Source organism: Desmodus rotundus, chromosome 12 (genome assembly GCF_022682495.2).
Source record: "Desmodus rotundus isolate HL8 chromosome 12, HLdesRot8A.1, whole genome shotgun sequence".
Classification (NCBI taxonomy): Eukaryota; Metazoa; Chordata; class Mammalia; order Chiroptera; family Phyllostomidae; genus Desmodus; species Desmodus rotundus.
The window spans coordinates 53136896-53154497 of record NC_071398.1 but is presented as its reverse complement, the minus strand read 5'-3'; the positions used below and the strand labels follow the sequence as shown (position 1 = coordinate 53154497).

At 45.4% G+C, this 17602-nt stretch overlaps 2 protein-coding genes, 1 non-coding gene and 1 pseudogene across 3 annotated transcripts; 3 read left to right on the top strand and 1 right to left on the bottom strand.

The window, feature by feature from the left end:
* Positions 1–634: 634 nt before the first annotated feature.
* LOC112313644 (histone H2B type 1-C/E/F/G/I) lies at positions 635–6134 on the bottom strand. The gene is made up of 2 exons (XM_024570245.4): positions 5703–6134; positions 635–941 (listed from the first exon to the last, which is right to left on the bottom strand). Exon 1 carries the CDS (start codon positions 6089–6091, stop codon positions 5711–5713), a length of 381 nt encoding a protein of 126 aa, XP_024426013.1. The 5' UTR covers positions 6092–6134; the 3' UTR covers positions 635–941; positions 5703–5710.
* A 169-nt stretch (positions 6135–6303) lies between these two features.
* Positions 6304–6938, top strand: LOC112313938 (histone H2A type 1). The gene has a single exon (XM_024570553.4). The coding sequence runs from the start codon at positions 6430–6432 to the stop codon at positions 6820–6822; it is 393 nt and encodes a 130-aa protein (XP_024426321.2). The 5' UTR covers positions 6304–6429; the 3' UTR covers positions 6823–6938.
* Positions 6939–11243: 4305 nt separating this feature from the next.
* Positions 11244–13686, top strand: LOC112313593 (ubiquitin carboxyl-terminal hydrolase 28 pseudogene; annotated as a pseudogene).
* Positions 13687–13984: 298 nt separating this feature from the next.
* Positions 13985–14199, top strand: LOC112314092 (small nucleolar RNA U3). Its single transcript, XR_002975763.1, has one exon. It is a non-coding gene; the product is annotated as a small nucleolar RNA U3 (small nucleolar RNA).
* The last annotated feature ends 3403 nt before the right edge of the window (positions 14200–17602 follow it).

Genomic DNA, 17602 nt, shown 5'->3' with positions numbered 1-17602 from the left:
GGGGGGATTTAGGAGCCTTATCAGACACAAAGCAGGTAAAAATGGTTTCAGTGCAAAACAGCCCGTTTATTACTCCAGCAGAGTGCTGGGCAGGAGGCGCCTGATAAATATTAGGGTTTTTTTTTAAATCTTAATCTAAGATCCTACTTATTTTTTTATATGATGCCTCCCCACACAGTGACTGCAGTTGTCTCTATCACTTTTCAGCAGTTTATGTCTTACAGGGCCATGGCCAGTAAAACCATGAGTGGGGAGAATTACCCTTGGTAATGATGAAATAAATCAAAACTTCCCCCCAAAAGTGTGGCCAGCCTATCAGGTTAACAGTGCTTAAAAAAGGGGGGGGGGGGTTCTCTGTAAATTTGAAAGTTGTATCACAGAAATTTCCATATGTTGGCATTATAAGTTGGCATTGTGCTTCTGGCTAGAAATTTGGCAATGTGTATTAAGAGCCTTAAAAATGATTTTGCCTTGCGATTTAGTATTTCTACTACTAGCAGTCTAGCCACCTCGAAAGAATCAAATATTTAAACAAAGATTTCTATACAAAGATGTGTGATTTGTACGATCTATAATACATAACGATGAAACTCAAGCTTAACGGCCGATAACAGAAGACTAAGTACACAAGTAGTAATGCAGCTATGAAAATCGTGTTTCTAAGCACAATTAACTAGAAAATTATATATATGTGTATATATGGCATGATATCTACATTGGCTTTATATATTTCTCATTTTGCAAATTTCTACAATGAACACTTAATATTTTTACATTCAGGAAAGGAACACAAGATGTTTTAGCCAGGCTCTTAGTGATCCTTCCACAACTGGTAAAAATGTCTTTATCTTCCGGTGTCCCTCGTCTGCTTGGGCTTTGAGATGCCAGCGTCCGGCAGTGACCGTGGTGGGAAAAGACATGTCTAAAGCTGTTTGTGCCTCCTGTAAAAAGAGAGAGATTGATTAATTCACTTCTGTAATTCATCAGATACCTGACGCCATGCTCAACTGTGCAAACAGCCATGATAAGGGTGCTGGTGAGTACACCCTGGCTTTGGTCGGGGCTAGGTGCTGTTCTAAGCCCTTTGTAGACTCCAGTGCATTTAATCTTTAACAGCCAACCATGGTGCTTTCCGATTTACAGATGAGGAAGGCTAAGAGAGATACAGTTTCCCAGGGGCCGCAGGTGTTGGATGGATAACCCCCACCCGGAGCATTTGAGTCTATGTATAGTCTTAACTAAAGGGGAAATGTAACCTGTTCAGTGTCCTGCAACTTTCATTCAAAGGGTTAGTAGCAATTTGCCAGGCGGCAAACTAGTTACTGCTTTTCACTGAAGAGACAAAGTAAGAGGTGAGTGCTTGGTGGCAAGCTTGTAAGGAAAGAGGAAGGGCCTTGCATGGCTGAAGAGTTCAAGTTCCTTGCTCCCATCTAGAGCAGTTGTAACATTTCCCAGAAACCTCCCTTCTCTCAGGTGCTCATGCCTCTGGCAGATGCAGTCATCCCTCCCCCTTTTTAAGTAAGTCAAATGGAAATATGATGGAAATGTACTCCAATAAATGCTTAGTCTACTTCTGGGAGTAGTACAAAATGTATTTTTCCTCCTCCCGCTGAAAAAGAAGCAAAGACAAACCTGGTTTCATACGAACAAGTAACTGTCTGGAATTTTTCATGCCAGAAGCTGGCTCCGTGGATACCCTCGGTGGTCAGCACTTCATTCACTGGCTCATCACCACACTTCCCTCACTCCCACCCTCTTCTCCCTCGACCTGCTGTTTCGTTCTGTCCTGTTTTGTTTCCTCCTTGGCACTCACCTTCCAACAGACCAGATATTTTACTTACTTAGCAGGGTTTACATCGTATTCTGCTAGGGCCCTAGCTCTCATGGGAGAAATTTGTGATTTTCTTCATCGGTGTGTGCATACAGGTGCTTGGTATGTGCAAGGCGTTCAAAAACTTTTACTGAATGATTTAGTTAATTCAGTTATGTTTGCACACCGAGTGCATACCAGGCTCAGTGACAGCCTCTACGGACGCTGTGGTGACCAAGTCAGAGCTCAGAGCCTGTTGGGGTGACAACTAGACAAGTAATGACAACCAAGTGCAAACTGGGCGGCAGTCACACAGAGCAGCTGGGAGGGGCTGGTCTCCGGGAAGGCGAGGGCCAAGCAGATGCAGGCAGACTGAGTAGGAGTTTGCTAGGCAGGGAGGAGGGGAAAAAAAAACATCAGAGGTGGAGTTGCAGCAGACTTGGGAGGCAGGAAACCAGCAAAAGCAGGGTGTGGGCAAATCTGGCTGCAGAACAGGAGAGAGAGGAACAAAGGAGGCCACAGACAGTGGGTGGGGCAGGATCCCTGCAAACTATACGTCAGGCATCTGGAAAATCTGAAGGGCCCATTCCAGAGGCTGCTCTTTCCTCACCACGGAACAGCATTGTGCAGCCATTTTACGAGCATGAGACCATTTCTCATACGTGTTTCCTATCTGCTATTTCATTGACTCCTCACTCCGTCTTCATGAGTACCTCGTTATCCCCGCCCTGAAGGCTGAGTGCTAGCACTGTCAAAGTAGGTCGAAGACATGTAGCTAATTACTATCACACTGTGTGCTGTGAACCAGGTGTGTAAGCAACAGGCTGACTTCATCCAACCGAGTGAAAAGGATAATTCACGGAAGAAAAAAAGGAGATAATTGTCTGCAGACTGTCTAGGAACAGAGTGTCACGACGGTGCATTATTTTCAGTGGAAAAAACCTTAATGTGGACAATCAGTTCTCGCAAAGAACAAGTTTCAAAGAAAACAATGAATGTTTCCCTAGAAACTTTCAAGATTGGCCGGGAAGCATCCGTGATAGGGTGCCTCTGAGTGGCCCGCATTCGGCACCACCGCCTTGGCGAGCCACATCTGGACTGTTTCAGGCATCACATTGCAACTCCCACACTGTGGTCTCCTAAACGCTTGGCCATGCAGGTTTTAGTCTGTCACATTTACTGATCGGTGAGGAGAAGGCCTCGTGAAGGATTTACAGAGAGCAAGAGGGTGAAAAAGTCACGAGGGCAATCACAAATAAGAAATATTTGATCCTTTTGACTCCAAGTATTTAAGTGACTTTTTTTTTCCCTAAAGATTTTATTTATTCATTTTTAGAGAGAGGGGAAAAGAAGGAGAAAGAGAGGGAGAGAAACATCGATGTGTGGTTGCCTCTTGTGCTCCCTGTACTGGGGATGTGGCCTACAGCCCAGGCATGTGCCCTGACTGGGAATCAAACTGGTGACCCTTCTGTTTGCAGGCTGTGCTCCATCCACTGAACTACACCAGCCAGTGCTAATTGGTTTTTCTTAATTAGAAGAATAGGCTTCAGAGATTCAGTTCGAGTGACTGCAGTTAAACAGGTCATTATTTAAAAATGATTTAAAGCTTGGCAAAGGCACAGCAATATGTTGGCAGCTTCATTTGAGTCCTGAATTTTTTTCTCTTTCTGGTAGTGTTTTGTGTTTGTTTGTTTGTTTTTTAAACCAATTCCAGTAAACCTTAAATAAATATCATGACGAATTCATATAATGATATGATCATTTCTAAAGTCTAAAGTCTACATTATCGGCATAAATAAGACAATACATATTACACTGAACTCACTATAGTAACTTCCAATAAACAGACTAAGCATAGCCATTTCTGTATGTGAATATTGTGTTTCTCTGTAGCTATAGTACTTGGTAGAGGGTTAGCCCTTAAGAAAGCAGCCAATGGTGTCCCTTCCCAGGCCCAAGGTACTGGGAGGCAGTCCAGTGCCGGTGTGGTCTGCTGGCCCACAGCGCACACGGCATCTCCCCTTTACCACCTGAAAGTGGCAAAAATAAGCATGTCTATTTCCACTCCCCTAATGCATCTATATATTCTGTAACCTGTTAGTCTGTGGTTATTCCAACCTGTGTAAAAAGTAAGAGACTTGCTTGCATAAATCAAATTGTTATATTGATGCCTATTTTGTACCCTCCAAAGAAGAAACTATCCAGGTTCCAAAGATTAGGTATAAATATACTCAATTTAATATTCATCTAAACTCGTCTCAATTCTTATAGTTTGTGAATTCAGTATTTGAGCTGACACATTGAATCCTTGTGATGTGTAACATTATAAAAGTCTATGGCATGTAATGAAATTACCTATTAAAATTTACTTTAGTTCGATGTCTAATTTGTAATTGTAAAAAATTTTTAAATGTGATGTTACCTCACCCAACGAGGAAACCTAGAGGAAGATATTTAATAAATTCAACTTAATTAGTATTTTTATTTTTAGAAAATAAATTCTAGGCTTGTGAAAACTAAAGCACCATTAAGGCAATAATACATAAAGCCACAGACCCATGTTTAAAGCAAAATTAAGCCATTAAATGTGTCCAAAAAGTGATCTTGATTAGAAATGTGATTTTCTCCTAGAATATTATATACCATAAATTAAATTTTAAATGGTTTACAATGGTGGAGGAGTTTGTTTTTGTTTCTTATTACCCTGTTGACTTTTCACATGTTACCTGGAAAGTAGCAGAACTAATTAAAATCACAGCTGTACTTTTTTTCCTCTGTTACAATTTAAAAACTTGCCACATTTAAAGCACCAAAATTCTGATCGAGTTTGTTATTTTAAGATGATTTTTTTAGTCTTTATATAAGCCATTTAAAACTTACCTTTACATTGGGATTTATTAATTTCCTAGTGACGTAAACAATTTTCTCAAAGTTAAATTGCATTCACAAGACAGGAAACATTCCCAATCCTGAGAGTCAGAGGAGCTTACTGTGAATTTGGAATAAAATTTGAATAGGTGAAAACAGAGCCACAGAAGGAAGTGGTGGTCTGCTAAAGAAACAGGCGTGTGATTGAGATCAGAGACCTCTCAGGAGAAGCCTTGCCGAGAATATGAGCAAAACTTGATATCCTTCTAAGACTGGGAGGAAATTCTAGTTCCTAGTGCTATGTCCTTCACAAAAAACTCAGTAAAGATTAGAAACTGAAGTGTTTGTTTTATCCCGGCATTGCAAACCCCGCCCCCACCCCGTTTTTTGCACTCAATAGTCCTGTTTACAATGGCACTTTCCTTCTCTCTCCTATTACAGAACCTGAAAGCACAGAAATTTGGAGTTAGTGAACCACGAACTTCAGAGGTGATCAAGACCTACTGGACGTGAAACAATCAGGAAGGTGGGCCTTGAGTCCTGCCCTTGCGTAGCGACCCTAATCAGGCCACCGCTACACCTCTTCCCAAGCAGACGCGAGCGCAAAGCTGTGTTCCAACGGACACCCTTCTAATGCCACGTTAGCTTATCTTCCCTGGTGCCAAAGGAAACTGGCCTTACAAAGCAGATTCTTTTATATCGCACTTTTGTGTGAAATTGTTTTTTTAACACATCTCATTACGATCCCATGTTTTCAACGGGAAGAAAAGCACACCAAAAGCTGAAAACATGTCTTAGATTACGACACATTATAATTAGTTGTTTTGTTCATTAAAGTCCTTGCTTAAGACAAAAATCCCAAATGTTTAAGGGAAGTTTAAATCGCCCAGCCTCACGACCTCCCTGGGGGTTACTCCTGTATGGGCTTTTTTTGTAACCAACACTCAAGTTTCCTGATTACAGCTCTTTTTGAGGACATGTGGGTGGCTCTGAAAAGAGCCTTTGGGGTTGGGAGACCGCTTACTTGCGAGTCTACTTGGAGCTGGTGTACTTGGTGACGGCCTTGGTGCCCTCGGACACGGCGTGCTTGGCCAGCTCCCCGGGCAGCAGCAGGCGCACGGCCGTCTGGATCTCCCGCGACGTGATGGTCGAGCGCTTGTTGTAATGCGCCAGGCGCGACGCCTCGCCCGCGATGCGCTCGAAGATGTCGTTCACGAACGAGTTCATGATGCCCATGGCCTTGGACGAGATGCCCGTGTCCGGGTGCACCTGCTTGAGCACCTTGTACACGTACACCGAGTAGCTCTCCTTGCGGCTGCGCTTGCGCTTCTTGCCGTCCTTCTTCTGTGCCTTGGTCACGGCCTTCTTGGAGCCCTTCTTCGGGGCGGGCGCGGATTTAGCTGGCTCCGGCATTTTAGGTGGTTAACAAACCAAGAGTAAAACGAAACTGGGAAAAGACCTCTAGTATTTATAGGGCCTTTATGCTAATAAGGGATGCAGAGAGCCTTTCAGTTCATTGGCAGACAAACGCCCAGACTGTCATTCATGGGCTGACCTATGTAAATAAGGCATGGAAATAAGGTTTTTCTATTGGCTCCTTGGCTGAACTTATTTTGAGCCAATCAAAGAGCCCTATTTGCTCCCCAGGAACTGCCTATAAAAGCAGCCATATTCGGACTACTCATACAAATCATCTGTTTTGGTGGGCCGCTAGTCTTTTTTTTACCCTCGCAGCCTTTCTTTGTTTTCCAATGTCGGGACGTGGAAAGCAGGGCGGCAAGGCGCGCGCCAAGGCGAAGTCTCGTTCCTCGAGAGCGGGCCTGCAATTCCCCGTGGGCCGCGTGCACCGCCTGCTCCGCAAGGGCAACTACGCCGAGCGCGTGGGCGCCGGCGCGCCCGTGTACCTGGCGGCCGTGCTGGAGTACCTGACGGCCGAGATCCTGGAGCTGGCGGGCAACGCGGCGCGCGACAACAAGAAGACACGCATCATCCCGCGCCACCTGCAGCTGGCCATCCGCAACGACGAGGAGCTCAACAAGCTGCTGGGCAAAGTGACCATCGCGCAGGGCGGCGTCCTGCCCAACATCCAGGCCGTGCTGCTTCCCAAGAAGACCGAGAGCCACCACAAGGCCAAGGGCAAGTGAATTGACAGACATCTCAGTTTCCTAAACGTTTTGAAACACAAAGGCTCTTTTCAGAGCCCCTTCCACTCTCAAAGAAAGAGTTTGTAACACTTAAGTTACAGGGATAGATACACAAAGTACACTCATTCCCCTCCCCCCGCACCCCCCTCCCCCAGAAATGGCAACATAAAGGTTCTGAGACATTTAGGAAAGGATCAGGGTCTTGCTAAAATTAGGGACTGCCTCTAGAAAACGCTGAGTCAGCGTGTTTACGAAGCAGGTGTTCTTGAAGTGTTGCATTCATTCCACACAGTCACCTGACCTAGCTGTGGGTAGGGCCTGGTTACTGCAGAGCCATATTGTGGTCTCTAAACTTAGATCACCTTAAGAGTGATTGACGTCATGGAAGGCAAACTTCCGGGGCGGGACTGTAACCTCCCCGCCCTATCCCCGGAGGGTGTTAGGCTCTCGCCTCGCGTTAACAATGACAACACACCTTCAGAAGCCTAACTGGGCGGTGAAAGGGGAGGTGATTTCCTGGTGAGCCCAGAATACCGCCTGAATCTAAAACCCGAATGGCACCTTCTCCCCATTTACGGATTATGAGATGGGGGCCAGTTTCTAACCTGATACTCGGTTTTGTCATCTATAAACTGGAGGTAGATTAACGGTGTCTTTAGATTCTTGTACCAATTAACCATTTAATGCTCCAAACCTAAATCGGTTCTTGACAATGAACTATGTTTTACATAAATGTAAATACTATAAGAGGTTTTAATGCCTATGTTTCCAAAGCAGCTGAAAAGCGAATAGCGCGGGGCCTTAAGCTTCCCCACAAGAGTTCTTGCCAGGGATCCGGTAATTTAGCTGCATCAAACCCAAAAGGAGGCGGTCTGGACTGTGCAAAAATCCTTAGGATCCTCTTTTCCAGGGTTGAGTCTCAGCAAGGATTTCTTCTCGTTGACCCGTCCCCAAACCCCCCAATCCCCCAACCCTCGGCGCCTTGCAACCACCAACCAAAGAAGCGGCTGGCATGGTCCTGGCTAAGACGTGAGCTCTTTGATGGCCTCTCTTTAGAACTTCCTGGCGGGTTTTTGGCGATTCTAATGGGCAAGCAGACTGAGAATCACCGAACTGCAATGTCTGGCCTCGGCTTTTGAGGTCGGGGTCCGCTGAGAGGACAGGGTTCTGTCCACCCAGCATTTCTTGTATGTTGGAGAACTTGGATCTCCAGGTTGGAATTGCTTTATGTGATTCTTAGGACCATTTTCATGAACTTTCCAGGTTGCCTTTGAACCAAGCCCCAACACTTACTAGGTGTGTGAGCTTGGCCAGGAGTGGGGGCTCTCCCCGCCTCCATGTCTTCTGTGCCTTTGCTCACCTTCTGATGCTAGAAGTTATAACAGGTGCCTAAGATGAATGGTTGGCACCAAGCTCTTACTGTGTTCTGCCCATGTTTATGCAGCACCATTAGAGGTCAGTACTCTCCTCTCCTGAGGTAAAAGCTGAGGAAACCAGAACAGATCATGTCTGAGTCCTGAGATCAGGAAGCCAGTACTTCGAACCACTGGCTATTCTATAACTAATGGCCCTGAAGAGATTATTGCTAGAGCAACGAAATCAGTGAAATCTCTACATGTAATAGGTTGACTTTGTTCACATACCAGAATGTTACAAATTGCACCTTAAATTCAGTGAAGAACTGAAAGGAAGAAGGCGAGATCTCCTTGGAACATACATATGTGGCTGGAAGTGAATCTTGCAAGTGTATTAGCACTGTCAAATCAGAAAAAAGCCCCTGCAATTTTGCTTGTGTTTGTGACAAGTGTACAAGGGGGTGAGTGGGCGGTGGCCTGGCAAAGGACTTGATAAACTATGTGATGATTAAGGAAAGGAGTTAGAGACTTGAATTTTAAATCTCCCCACTGGTGACCAATATCAAAACTTTCTATTTGACTACTTAGCAGGGAATGATACCTGTGTTGATTTCATTCGTTTGTTACCTCTTCAGCAAAACCTCAAGGTCAAGGGCCCCATCAGGTTAAATTGTTGATAGCCAGCATAGGCCCTGGCATATAATAAACACAAGAAAATTCTTTGTGGGCAACAAACGCAGCAGCTTCTGCTGGTTTTCAGCATCTGAGCAGGTCTCTAGCTGCTCAGAGACATCTAACAGGTCCCAGGCGTCTGAGGAAGATCGCCTACATTGAGGAAAATTGATGAGAATGAAAAACCCAGGTCCTTCAATATCTGAAGGCCCCAGGACCCAGGGACGAAAGCTGATTTTGCCACTGAAATGCCAGGCAGAGGCAGAATCATTATTGGATTATATGGCATGTTCCAACCACAGCAAATCAGTTTGACAAAGCATTGCCAATTATTAAATCTCTTTTCAAATTTGCAAATAATCTGTGCAGCAGTATCTTTTCCTTTATTTCATCCATCATTCGCTTGTGATTTTTTATTTGTTTCATTTGAACTCTGTTTTACAAATATGGTTTTATAATCAGCTGTCAACAACTACATGTATTTCAAGGTTAGAATTAAGTTAATATGTGTTTATCATCTTTTGATCCTAACTTAAAATTATAAATATAAATATTTTGTTTAGTATATGTGCATCAGAAAATATTAGGACTTTAATCAAAGATTCCTCGTGCGTCCTGAAATTGAGACTGAGAGCTCATGTGTAGCCCCAGAATTCCCCCCTTTCAATTTTATTCCAATGCCTTAATATTGTACCAGAGATAAGCATCCCCAGAAGATCTACTTAAAGAGAACCATCGCCTGTATTTACACGTGGAAAACTGTATCATTAATAAATAAACAAATCCATGAAAATTCTGTACGATCATCACTCCAAGAAAAATGAGAATATGACATGATTTGAAAATAAGGCGAATTTTCGGTCAGAGCATCAATGTCACCATATTGAAAAGATATCAGAGCTTCACTGGCTTTCTTACGTCGCAGTTGTTTGGGTCGTAGTGTGAAGGGGAACCCCCGCTCCCACCTTGTACCCCCACTCACTCCCACCCCACACGAAAATTGGGAAGGGTGGAGAAGTGCCAAGTATTACGCACACACGCCTCGCTCCCGCATCCGGAAATTCGCACGCATGACTCAGCAGAAGCATGTGGGGGAGGGGGGGTTCGCTTAAAGAAAGGGAGGCAATTGGATGGGAGGGACGTGCCCTCCCATCTTGTTCCGCCGTGGGGAATTATGGGGCCATCTTTTAAAAGCAGAGCACGGAAACGCCCTGCGCTTTGTGCTCTTCACTCTTGGCTTGATCAGTGCGCTCCACGGGCTTACGTTCCTGAGACTGCGGACCTTTCGGGGTCAGTGTGGTCCGGGAGCGTTCCCCGCCACTGACCCCAAGCGCTCCCACTGGCAAGCCCCTGCCGCGCGAAGCCACCTACACGGTTTTCCAGCGGGGCTCCATCAGCCTCGGTTCCCGCTGCCGCTGTACCCACTCCAGCCCAGGCAGGACCTCGGACCCTACGTACCAACCTGCAGGTCGGGGTTTTGCTGTCCAGTCGGTGCTGATTTTGGAAGCTGTGTGGCCAGCGACGAGCCCCGCGACCAGCCCTCATAAGGAAGCCGCAGCGGCTCTAACAGCGCAGACGACCGGAGGTGTGCAGCTTGGATCCTGCTTCGCCAGCGACGCAGAGGCACCTGAGAGCAAGAGCGGAAAGAGGACAGCGCGTGAGCAGCGAGTAGTACGCCTGTGCACACAGACTTCGAAGAAACCTGTCTTCAGAGTTTTGCCTGTGGCCAGTGAGCGGTAGGACCCCACGGGTTGTTCGGTTGCGGTAATGGTGCCCAACGGGGCGCCCTAGACTCTCATGGCAGGTTGACCCCTGGCAGGTGGAAAGGCAAAGGGTTTGGGAAGGAGGAAGCACCATTTGAGATTTTAGGGCCGCATACCGGGGTCTGGGTCGGGGTGATAACTGGCAGAGTTTTGGGGGGGCCATTGCTTGCGGGCACCGTGAGATCGGTTGTTTCTGTGTGCTAATTTAGAATAATGGAGTCCATGCTAGTGGTGTTTATATGTTCCCAGTTTGCTTGGGGTGTTGTTGCGTTCATACTTGTGGGCCTGTACTTCCGAGCTGTTAGGAACTGTCATATTTCAAGATATGGAGAAAGCCCACTGGGCCAGATTTTAGGTGAATTGATTTTTTATTGCAACAATGTATGGCCTATGTATGTTTTAGACTGTGGGGAAAAATGGCCCCTAAATGGTTCCTTAAATTACTGTACCATCATGCAATTGAATTTATATTGCCAAAGGTTAGGCAAATGGGACGAGATCCCTTATGTTAGGGCATTTATTTCATTGCATAATAAGGTTTCATCAAGAGCAGGGAACCGTTTACTGTTGCAGAGGAAAGAAGAGGCCTCCAAGCTCCTCTCTGATCATAAGACAAAGGAAAGTTTCAATGTCCGGAACCCAGGAGAAAGAAGATCAGTAGCAGGAAGATCTCTTCCCTGGTGTCCTGTAAGGCTGGGCTGGCGCCTCTCCACTACAGCGACAGAGCTCGAGGAGGACAACATGGCGGGAGCAGCAGATGGCCATGACTCGAATTACCAAATGGTGTTAAATCAGCCGAGTGAAGACAGGGACATTGAGGCTCCTCCTTTCCTTTGTGAAGGTCTGAAGGCCAGGAATGGTGACGTACCTCTGGCAGTCAGTCGTCCTAATGACAGCGTAAAGGAGCCTGATCAAGACACCATTGCTACAGAACCACCTGAAGAAAAGGGAAGTGCTGCCAACAAAAAAGCATTTGCAAAAGTATTAGGCCTTACTCGTAAAAACAAAGATGAACTTGACGCTGCCGTTGCTTTGAGCCTACTGAATTCCCCCAAATGTCCGGCCAGTGGAAGGACTCTTAATAGAAAGCACGAGGCTACGTCTGCAGAAGCTAAACGCTCAAAAAGAAGACACTATGAAATCTGGGGAGAAAACCGCAATCCCAATGACTGGAAGAGAGTTGATGGTTGGCCGGTTGGACTGAAAAATGTTGGCAATACATGTTGGTTCAGTGCTGTTATCCAGTCTCTCTTTCAGTTGCCTGAACTTCGAAGACTCGTTCTCAGTTACACTGTGCCGCAGAATGCATTTGAAAATTGTCCAGGTCAGAAAGAGAAGAGGAATATGATGTTTATGCAAGAGCTTCAACGTTTGTTTGCTCTGATGATGGGGTCAAATCGCAAATTTGTTGACCCTTCGTCAGCACTGAATCTCTTAAAGGGAACATTCCAGTCAGCTGAGGAGGAGCAGCAGCAAGATGTGAGTGAATTTACACACAAGCTTCTGGACTGGCTAGAGGATGCATTCCAGCTCGTTAAGGACGACAGCAATCCCGAAAATCCAATGGTGCAGTTATTCTACGGTACTGTCCTCACTGAAGGGGTTCGTGAAGGAAAGCCGTTTTCTAACAGTGAGACCTTTGGCCTGTATCCTCTTCAGGTAAACGGTTTTTGCAATTTACAGGAGTGTTTGGATGGGGCTGTGGTAGAAGGTGACATTGAGCTGCTTCCTTCCAATCATCCAGTAAAGAATGGACAGGAGTGTTGGTTCACAAAACTGCCTCCAGTGTTGACTTTTGAACTCTCAAGATTCGAGTTCAATCAATCCCTTGGTCAGCCTGAAAAAATTCACAATAAGCTGGAATTTCCTCAGATCATTTATATGGACAAGTACATGTACAGAAACAAAGATTTTGTTCAAAGCAAGAGAGAGTGTATTCGGAGGTTGAAGGAGGAAATTGAAGTCCTAGAGCAAAAACTGGAAAAATATGTGAAGTACGACTCGGACCCAGCTCAGTCCCCACTCCTGGACATGACATCTCAAAGTGACACCAGTGTGACATTACCACTCTCTTCAGTGATAGGTGAAGGAAGCTCTTCTCAGGATGTTGCAGATATCTCTCCTGAAGATTGTCTTTCCAAGTCTACCACACAGAATAAGCCCCTTACATCTTCCCAGTCTTCTGTGGAAATGCCTGCACAACCAGTTCCTCGAACAGTCACAGATGAGGTAAACCTTAAGACCTGTCTTCAGAAACTGAGCAGTGAGACTGAGCAAGATGTACAGGATTTAAAGAATTCTATTGCAAGCACCACCCAGGCTATTCAGCAGATGTACTGTGACCCTGTGCTTAGTCAGGTACCTTATCGCTTGCATGCAGTTCTTGTTCATGAAGGACAAGCAGATGCTGGACACTATTGGGTCTATATCTATAATCAACCCAGACAAGTCTGGGTGAAGTACAATGACATCTCTGTTACTGAATCTTCCTGGGAAGAACTAGAAAGTGATTCCTATGGAGGGTCTAGAAATGCCAGTGCTTACTGTCTGATGTACATTAAGGACCAGCCACCCCACTTCGATGCAGAGGCAACCCCAAGTGAATCGGAGCAGATGCTAGGAGAATTAGAAGCTTTATCTGATGAACTTAAGCGTTACATTCAGGAAGATAACCAGAGATTTGAACAGGAAATAGAGGAGTGGGAAGAAGAACAGTCCAGGAAGATTTCTCAAATGGAGCCCTCCGCCAATTCAGCATCACAGGATTTCCCGACATCACAACAGCCTTCAGTAGCCAATTACGGGGTTCGCAGTTTGTCATCCGGGCATGCTGCGACGGTCAAGGAGCAGACTTCCCAGGCCACTGCAAACACGACACGTGCGTATGGGAAGAGTGGTGTGGGAACAGTCTGGAGTGAGGTGTTCCATGAGAAATACTCCAGGCTCTATTAGCAAGGAATGGGACCAAAGAGCCTCTGTCTCAAACAGTTAAATACTGGGGATTTCCTAAGTTCTTATGTATTAATATATTGATGTTAGTTCCTTAGTAGCACTTCTAACCCATCCATTTCCTTACTTGAACTTGGGGAATGGAAACATGTCATCTCACATTTATTGGTTGTTTCTGTCTTTTAATATTGTAAACAAATTTAAATGTTAGTGTGGGGAAAAAAAAGTAAGTTTGTGTAGGAGAATGTATTTATAATTTTAGGGAATTTGAGCCCCCAGATACTGAGTTTGAATGTGGTCCTTTCCACCATTTAAAAGGACAGGGATTGAAAGTGGGTTATGGTTATTCCTAAGTGAGTAAAGTTTACGAAGGTTGCAGAAGGCATGTATAAAGTTGTGTGTAGAAAAGCCAAAAAGTTTGTGAAGACTATACTTTCAGGTATCATTTCTTAGAGAAGTTTCCAGAGAAGTTTCTCTGGACGTGTAGAGCACCCGAAACCACAAGGAGGAGATGAAGTGTTCTCTCCTGCGCATGAAGCCTGCTCTTGGTGTTGCTTCAGTAACTGCCACTTGCCATTGATGACCGTTCTTCTTGCCCTTTGAGGGAGTAAGAGGGAGAGAACACCGTCTTGCGTGGTAAACAACAACCAAAAAGGTTTGTGAAAGTTGCATAGGCCATGGAAAGGTATGAATTTTTTTATTTTTTTATTTTTTTTGAAGGAGAGAAACCTCAGTGCTTGGGTTCAGTTATATTCTTTGCTTTAGGCTTTGTTTTGTTTTTTTTCTGATGTTTTGGGGGCTTGGGGAATTTTGCTGGGGTTTTTTTTTTTGTATATTGGGGATCCTCTGTCTCTGCCATTGGTGACAGCTAGAGTCCAGCTGAGGTGCGAGGTCACATCTGCCAGGAGACCAGTGGATGTACTAGTGAGCGAGAAAATGTCTCTGGTACGGTGGCTTTGTGCCATTTGGACCTTTCAGATGTTGTCTTTGTAACTGATGGTGTGAGACAAGATTCTGAGGCTGGTTCTAGTCTTTCCCCCCACCCCACCTCTTATTTTGAAACTTCTTTTTTTTTGCTTTAGATTTTGTGTTTTTAAGAGAAATTGAGGTTCCTAAGCATTAAACTTCCACATTAGATTAGGAAGTAGTGGAAGACATAAGATATGGAAATGCAACTTTAGTGGCTATTAGAAGGACAAGAATTGTTCTTTTTTCCTTTGTATTTCTCTCCCTACCTGATCCCTCCAGATTTTGGCATTCTTAATGAATAATGACATAAAATTTGTTTTGCATGAAACCAGTAAGACCAGTTTCAAATTATGGTTTTAATAACCAAGACTTTGACTGGAATTTCAGGCCTGAAGAAGGCATGCCTGGCTCTGGTTGTTACCAGAAAGCCTTGAAGAACTGAGATTGACTTTTGAAGCTAACAAAAGCCCACTGAAGAAACAATAGCCTGGTACCTTGTTTTGTCGTGTGGTTCCCGGCAGTCTTTCCAGGGAAGGAACGAAGGTTGCTTTTCTGAAGGATGGCAAGGAGGAACCTTTAAGACACATCAGGAACTTCAAGGACTTGAAGAATGCAGACAGGTGCTTCAGGCCAAGCTGCGTGGCAAGTGTGGGGCTCGCTTCTGTGCTCTGGAGAGCGGACTGAGGGTCGATCTAAAGGTTCTTCATGTGAGTTCCAGCAAAGCAGATTTGAACAGTCTATGTGGCCAAGTGCTGCTCTTGTTGTTTTCATGCAAACAATGAGGCAAAATTGGAAACTGGCAGGGCAGTCTTTTTTATGACAGTGAGGGTGATCTTAGGGAGAGAAATTGGGTTTTAAGGAAAATCACAACGCTCACTTGTGAACATCAGACTTTAGTGCAGCTGTCTTCAAAGCCTGGGGGGAAAAGCCTCACTTTGGAAGCTTATCTGCATCAGCACTTCCTGAGACTCAGTGGTTTGATTAGACTAGATGGTTGAGTTAGTGAAGTATAGGGTGGCCTATTGGCTTTATTTTGAAACTGGTTCCCTTTTCTGCCTTAGTAGTTTTAGTAGAAAGGCTTCAGAAGTATTAAAGGGGTGAATCTCGGGCTATTCCTCCCTGCCTAATTTGAGTATAGTGGGCAATAGGGCTTCAGACAGGTGTGACACTCCTTGAACACCTTCCTCCAAGGAAGCCACTCTTTATTTACTGAGGATGCTGTAGAATGATTCTCTGCCTTTGCCATTTAGCTGTTGTGGTTCAGATCATGCCTTCTAACACTTTTGCCAAATTTGTTGCCTCTAGAATACAACAAGGTTGCCAACTTGTCCAGCAATGCCGTCCTTCGGACATCACGCACACTGTTTTCCAGGGGTGACCATCTGACCTGGAGTTTGCAAGATCTTCTCCATCGTGTAAAGGCTTTCCTCCACTCCAGACCCCCTTTTGTTAGGGATCTCTGGACCAAGGGGTAGGTAGGACTACGACCTTAACAAGCAGGAAGTAGTTACAGAAGAATGAGACCTTCGTCCATTTCCCCTTGTAAGAGTACAAGTGTCCAGACACTTGGGGGGGGGGGGATTGTAACGGAACCCCTTCCCCAGTGAAATGGGGGAGGGGTTGAGAAGCATTGAGGAATGTGCATGTGTGTGTTACCCTGGCAACCAAGATAGATATGTGTGACTCAGCAGGAAGGCACTTAGGGACTAATGCTTACAGCTAGGGAAGTGATTGGATGGAAGGACCACATTCTCCCATCTCCTTAAGCTGTTCAGGGTTTTAAGGGGGTTGTCTTTAAAAGCAGAGCATGCAGAAACTGAGCTTTGCTCTCCCCTACCCTGGCTGGTTGGTCAGTCACCAGGTGCTCAGGTTCCCTCGGGGGGAATGTGTGGTACAAGAGTGTTCCCCACACCCGTAGCTGTAGCAGCTGTCTTTGTGTTCTTGGGGAGGGAGGGACAGTCAGCAGCAAGTCCCACCATCATTGATGCTGTGCCCTTTCCAGCCTGGGAAGGGCCTGGGACCCACCACACCAGTGTGCGGGACATGGCTTAGCAGACTGGTGGGTGCTGTTCCAGGAAGTGGCATGGGCAGGCGACAAGCCCCATGCCCTTCCCCCACATTCCCTTCCCCCACATGGACGCTGCAACAGCACTGCTGACCAGAGCTATGCCACGGGGATCCTGCCTGGCCAGACACACCGATGTACCAGAGGGCAGCAGTGGAGAGAGAGGACAGTGCTCCATGAGTGGACCGCCCGGACACAGACTCCGAAGGATGCCGAAGACCAGGCAATGACTGGAAACCAACTAAGCCACCTGCATTTCCTAAAGGACAGTGTCCTTCGGTGGAAGAAGAGGTCCTAGGCAAACTTGAACTGAACTGGCAGGAGGTGGCAGGGTGGTTTTTCTGGGATATTTTAGAGGAAAACAGCTTTGAGGCATAAACCCGCTATTATTTTATGCTATATGTACCTTAAATAAAATTCCTTTTCTTTCTGCTAAACTCTGTCTCCAGAGCTTTTGCCTATGGGTGGCAAATGGTAGGACCCCACTGGTGGTTTGGTTATAGTAGTTTGGGCAAAAGGAGAAAAACCAACATTTAGGAGTAATGATGTCTACAATTTACTTACAGATGAGGCTGTTTCTGAAAAGAGTAGGTGTGCAAAATAAGCTTCAGACGTTATAATAGGTTGTTTGTCTGCCAGTTAGAATTTAAACCTTTACTGTGCTCCTCACTCAGGGACACCAGGCAGTGGCAGGGGAGGACAAAGAACACAACTGCTAATCTTTGTAGTGGTTTGTTATGCACATAAGGGATACCATTCCTCACCACTGACCCCAGTAACTCCCAGGACCGCCAAGAATGAGGAGCAACTGCCACTGTCATAAACTTTATAGAGAAACTGTTCTGGTAATATTTATGCAATTTATTAACAGACACTTAGCCTTTTATCCAATGAGGTAGTGTTAGATTAAAAAAACTCAATAAAAAAAGGAAAAAATAGATACTTTGGAAGAGGGTGTCTACCATCCAGAAATCAAGGCCCCACTATGTGAGGTTATGGGATATTTT

Excerpts from the sequence above, each read along its gene's own strand:
- LOC112313644 (XM_024570245.4), bottom strand. The coding sequence starts at position 6,091 with ATGCCGGAGCCAGCTAAATCCGCGCCCGCCCCGAAGAAGGGCTCCAAG.
- LOC112313938 (XM_024570553.4), top strand. The coding sequence starts at position 6,430 with ATGTCGGGACGTGGAAAGCAGGGCGGCAAGGCGCGCGCCAAGGCGAAG.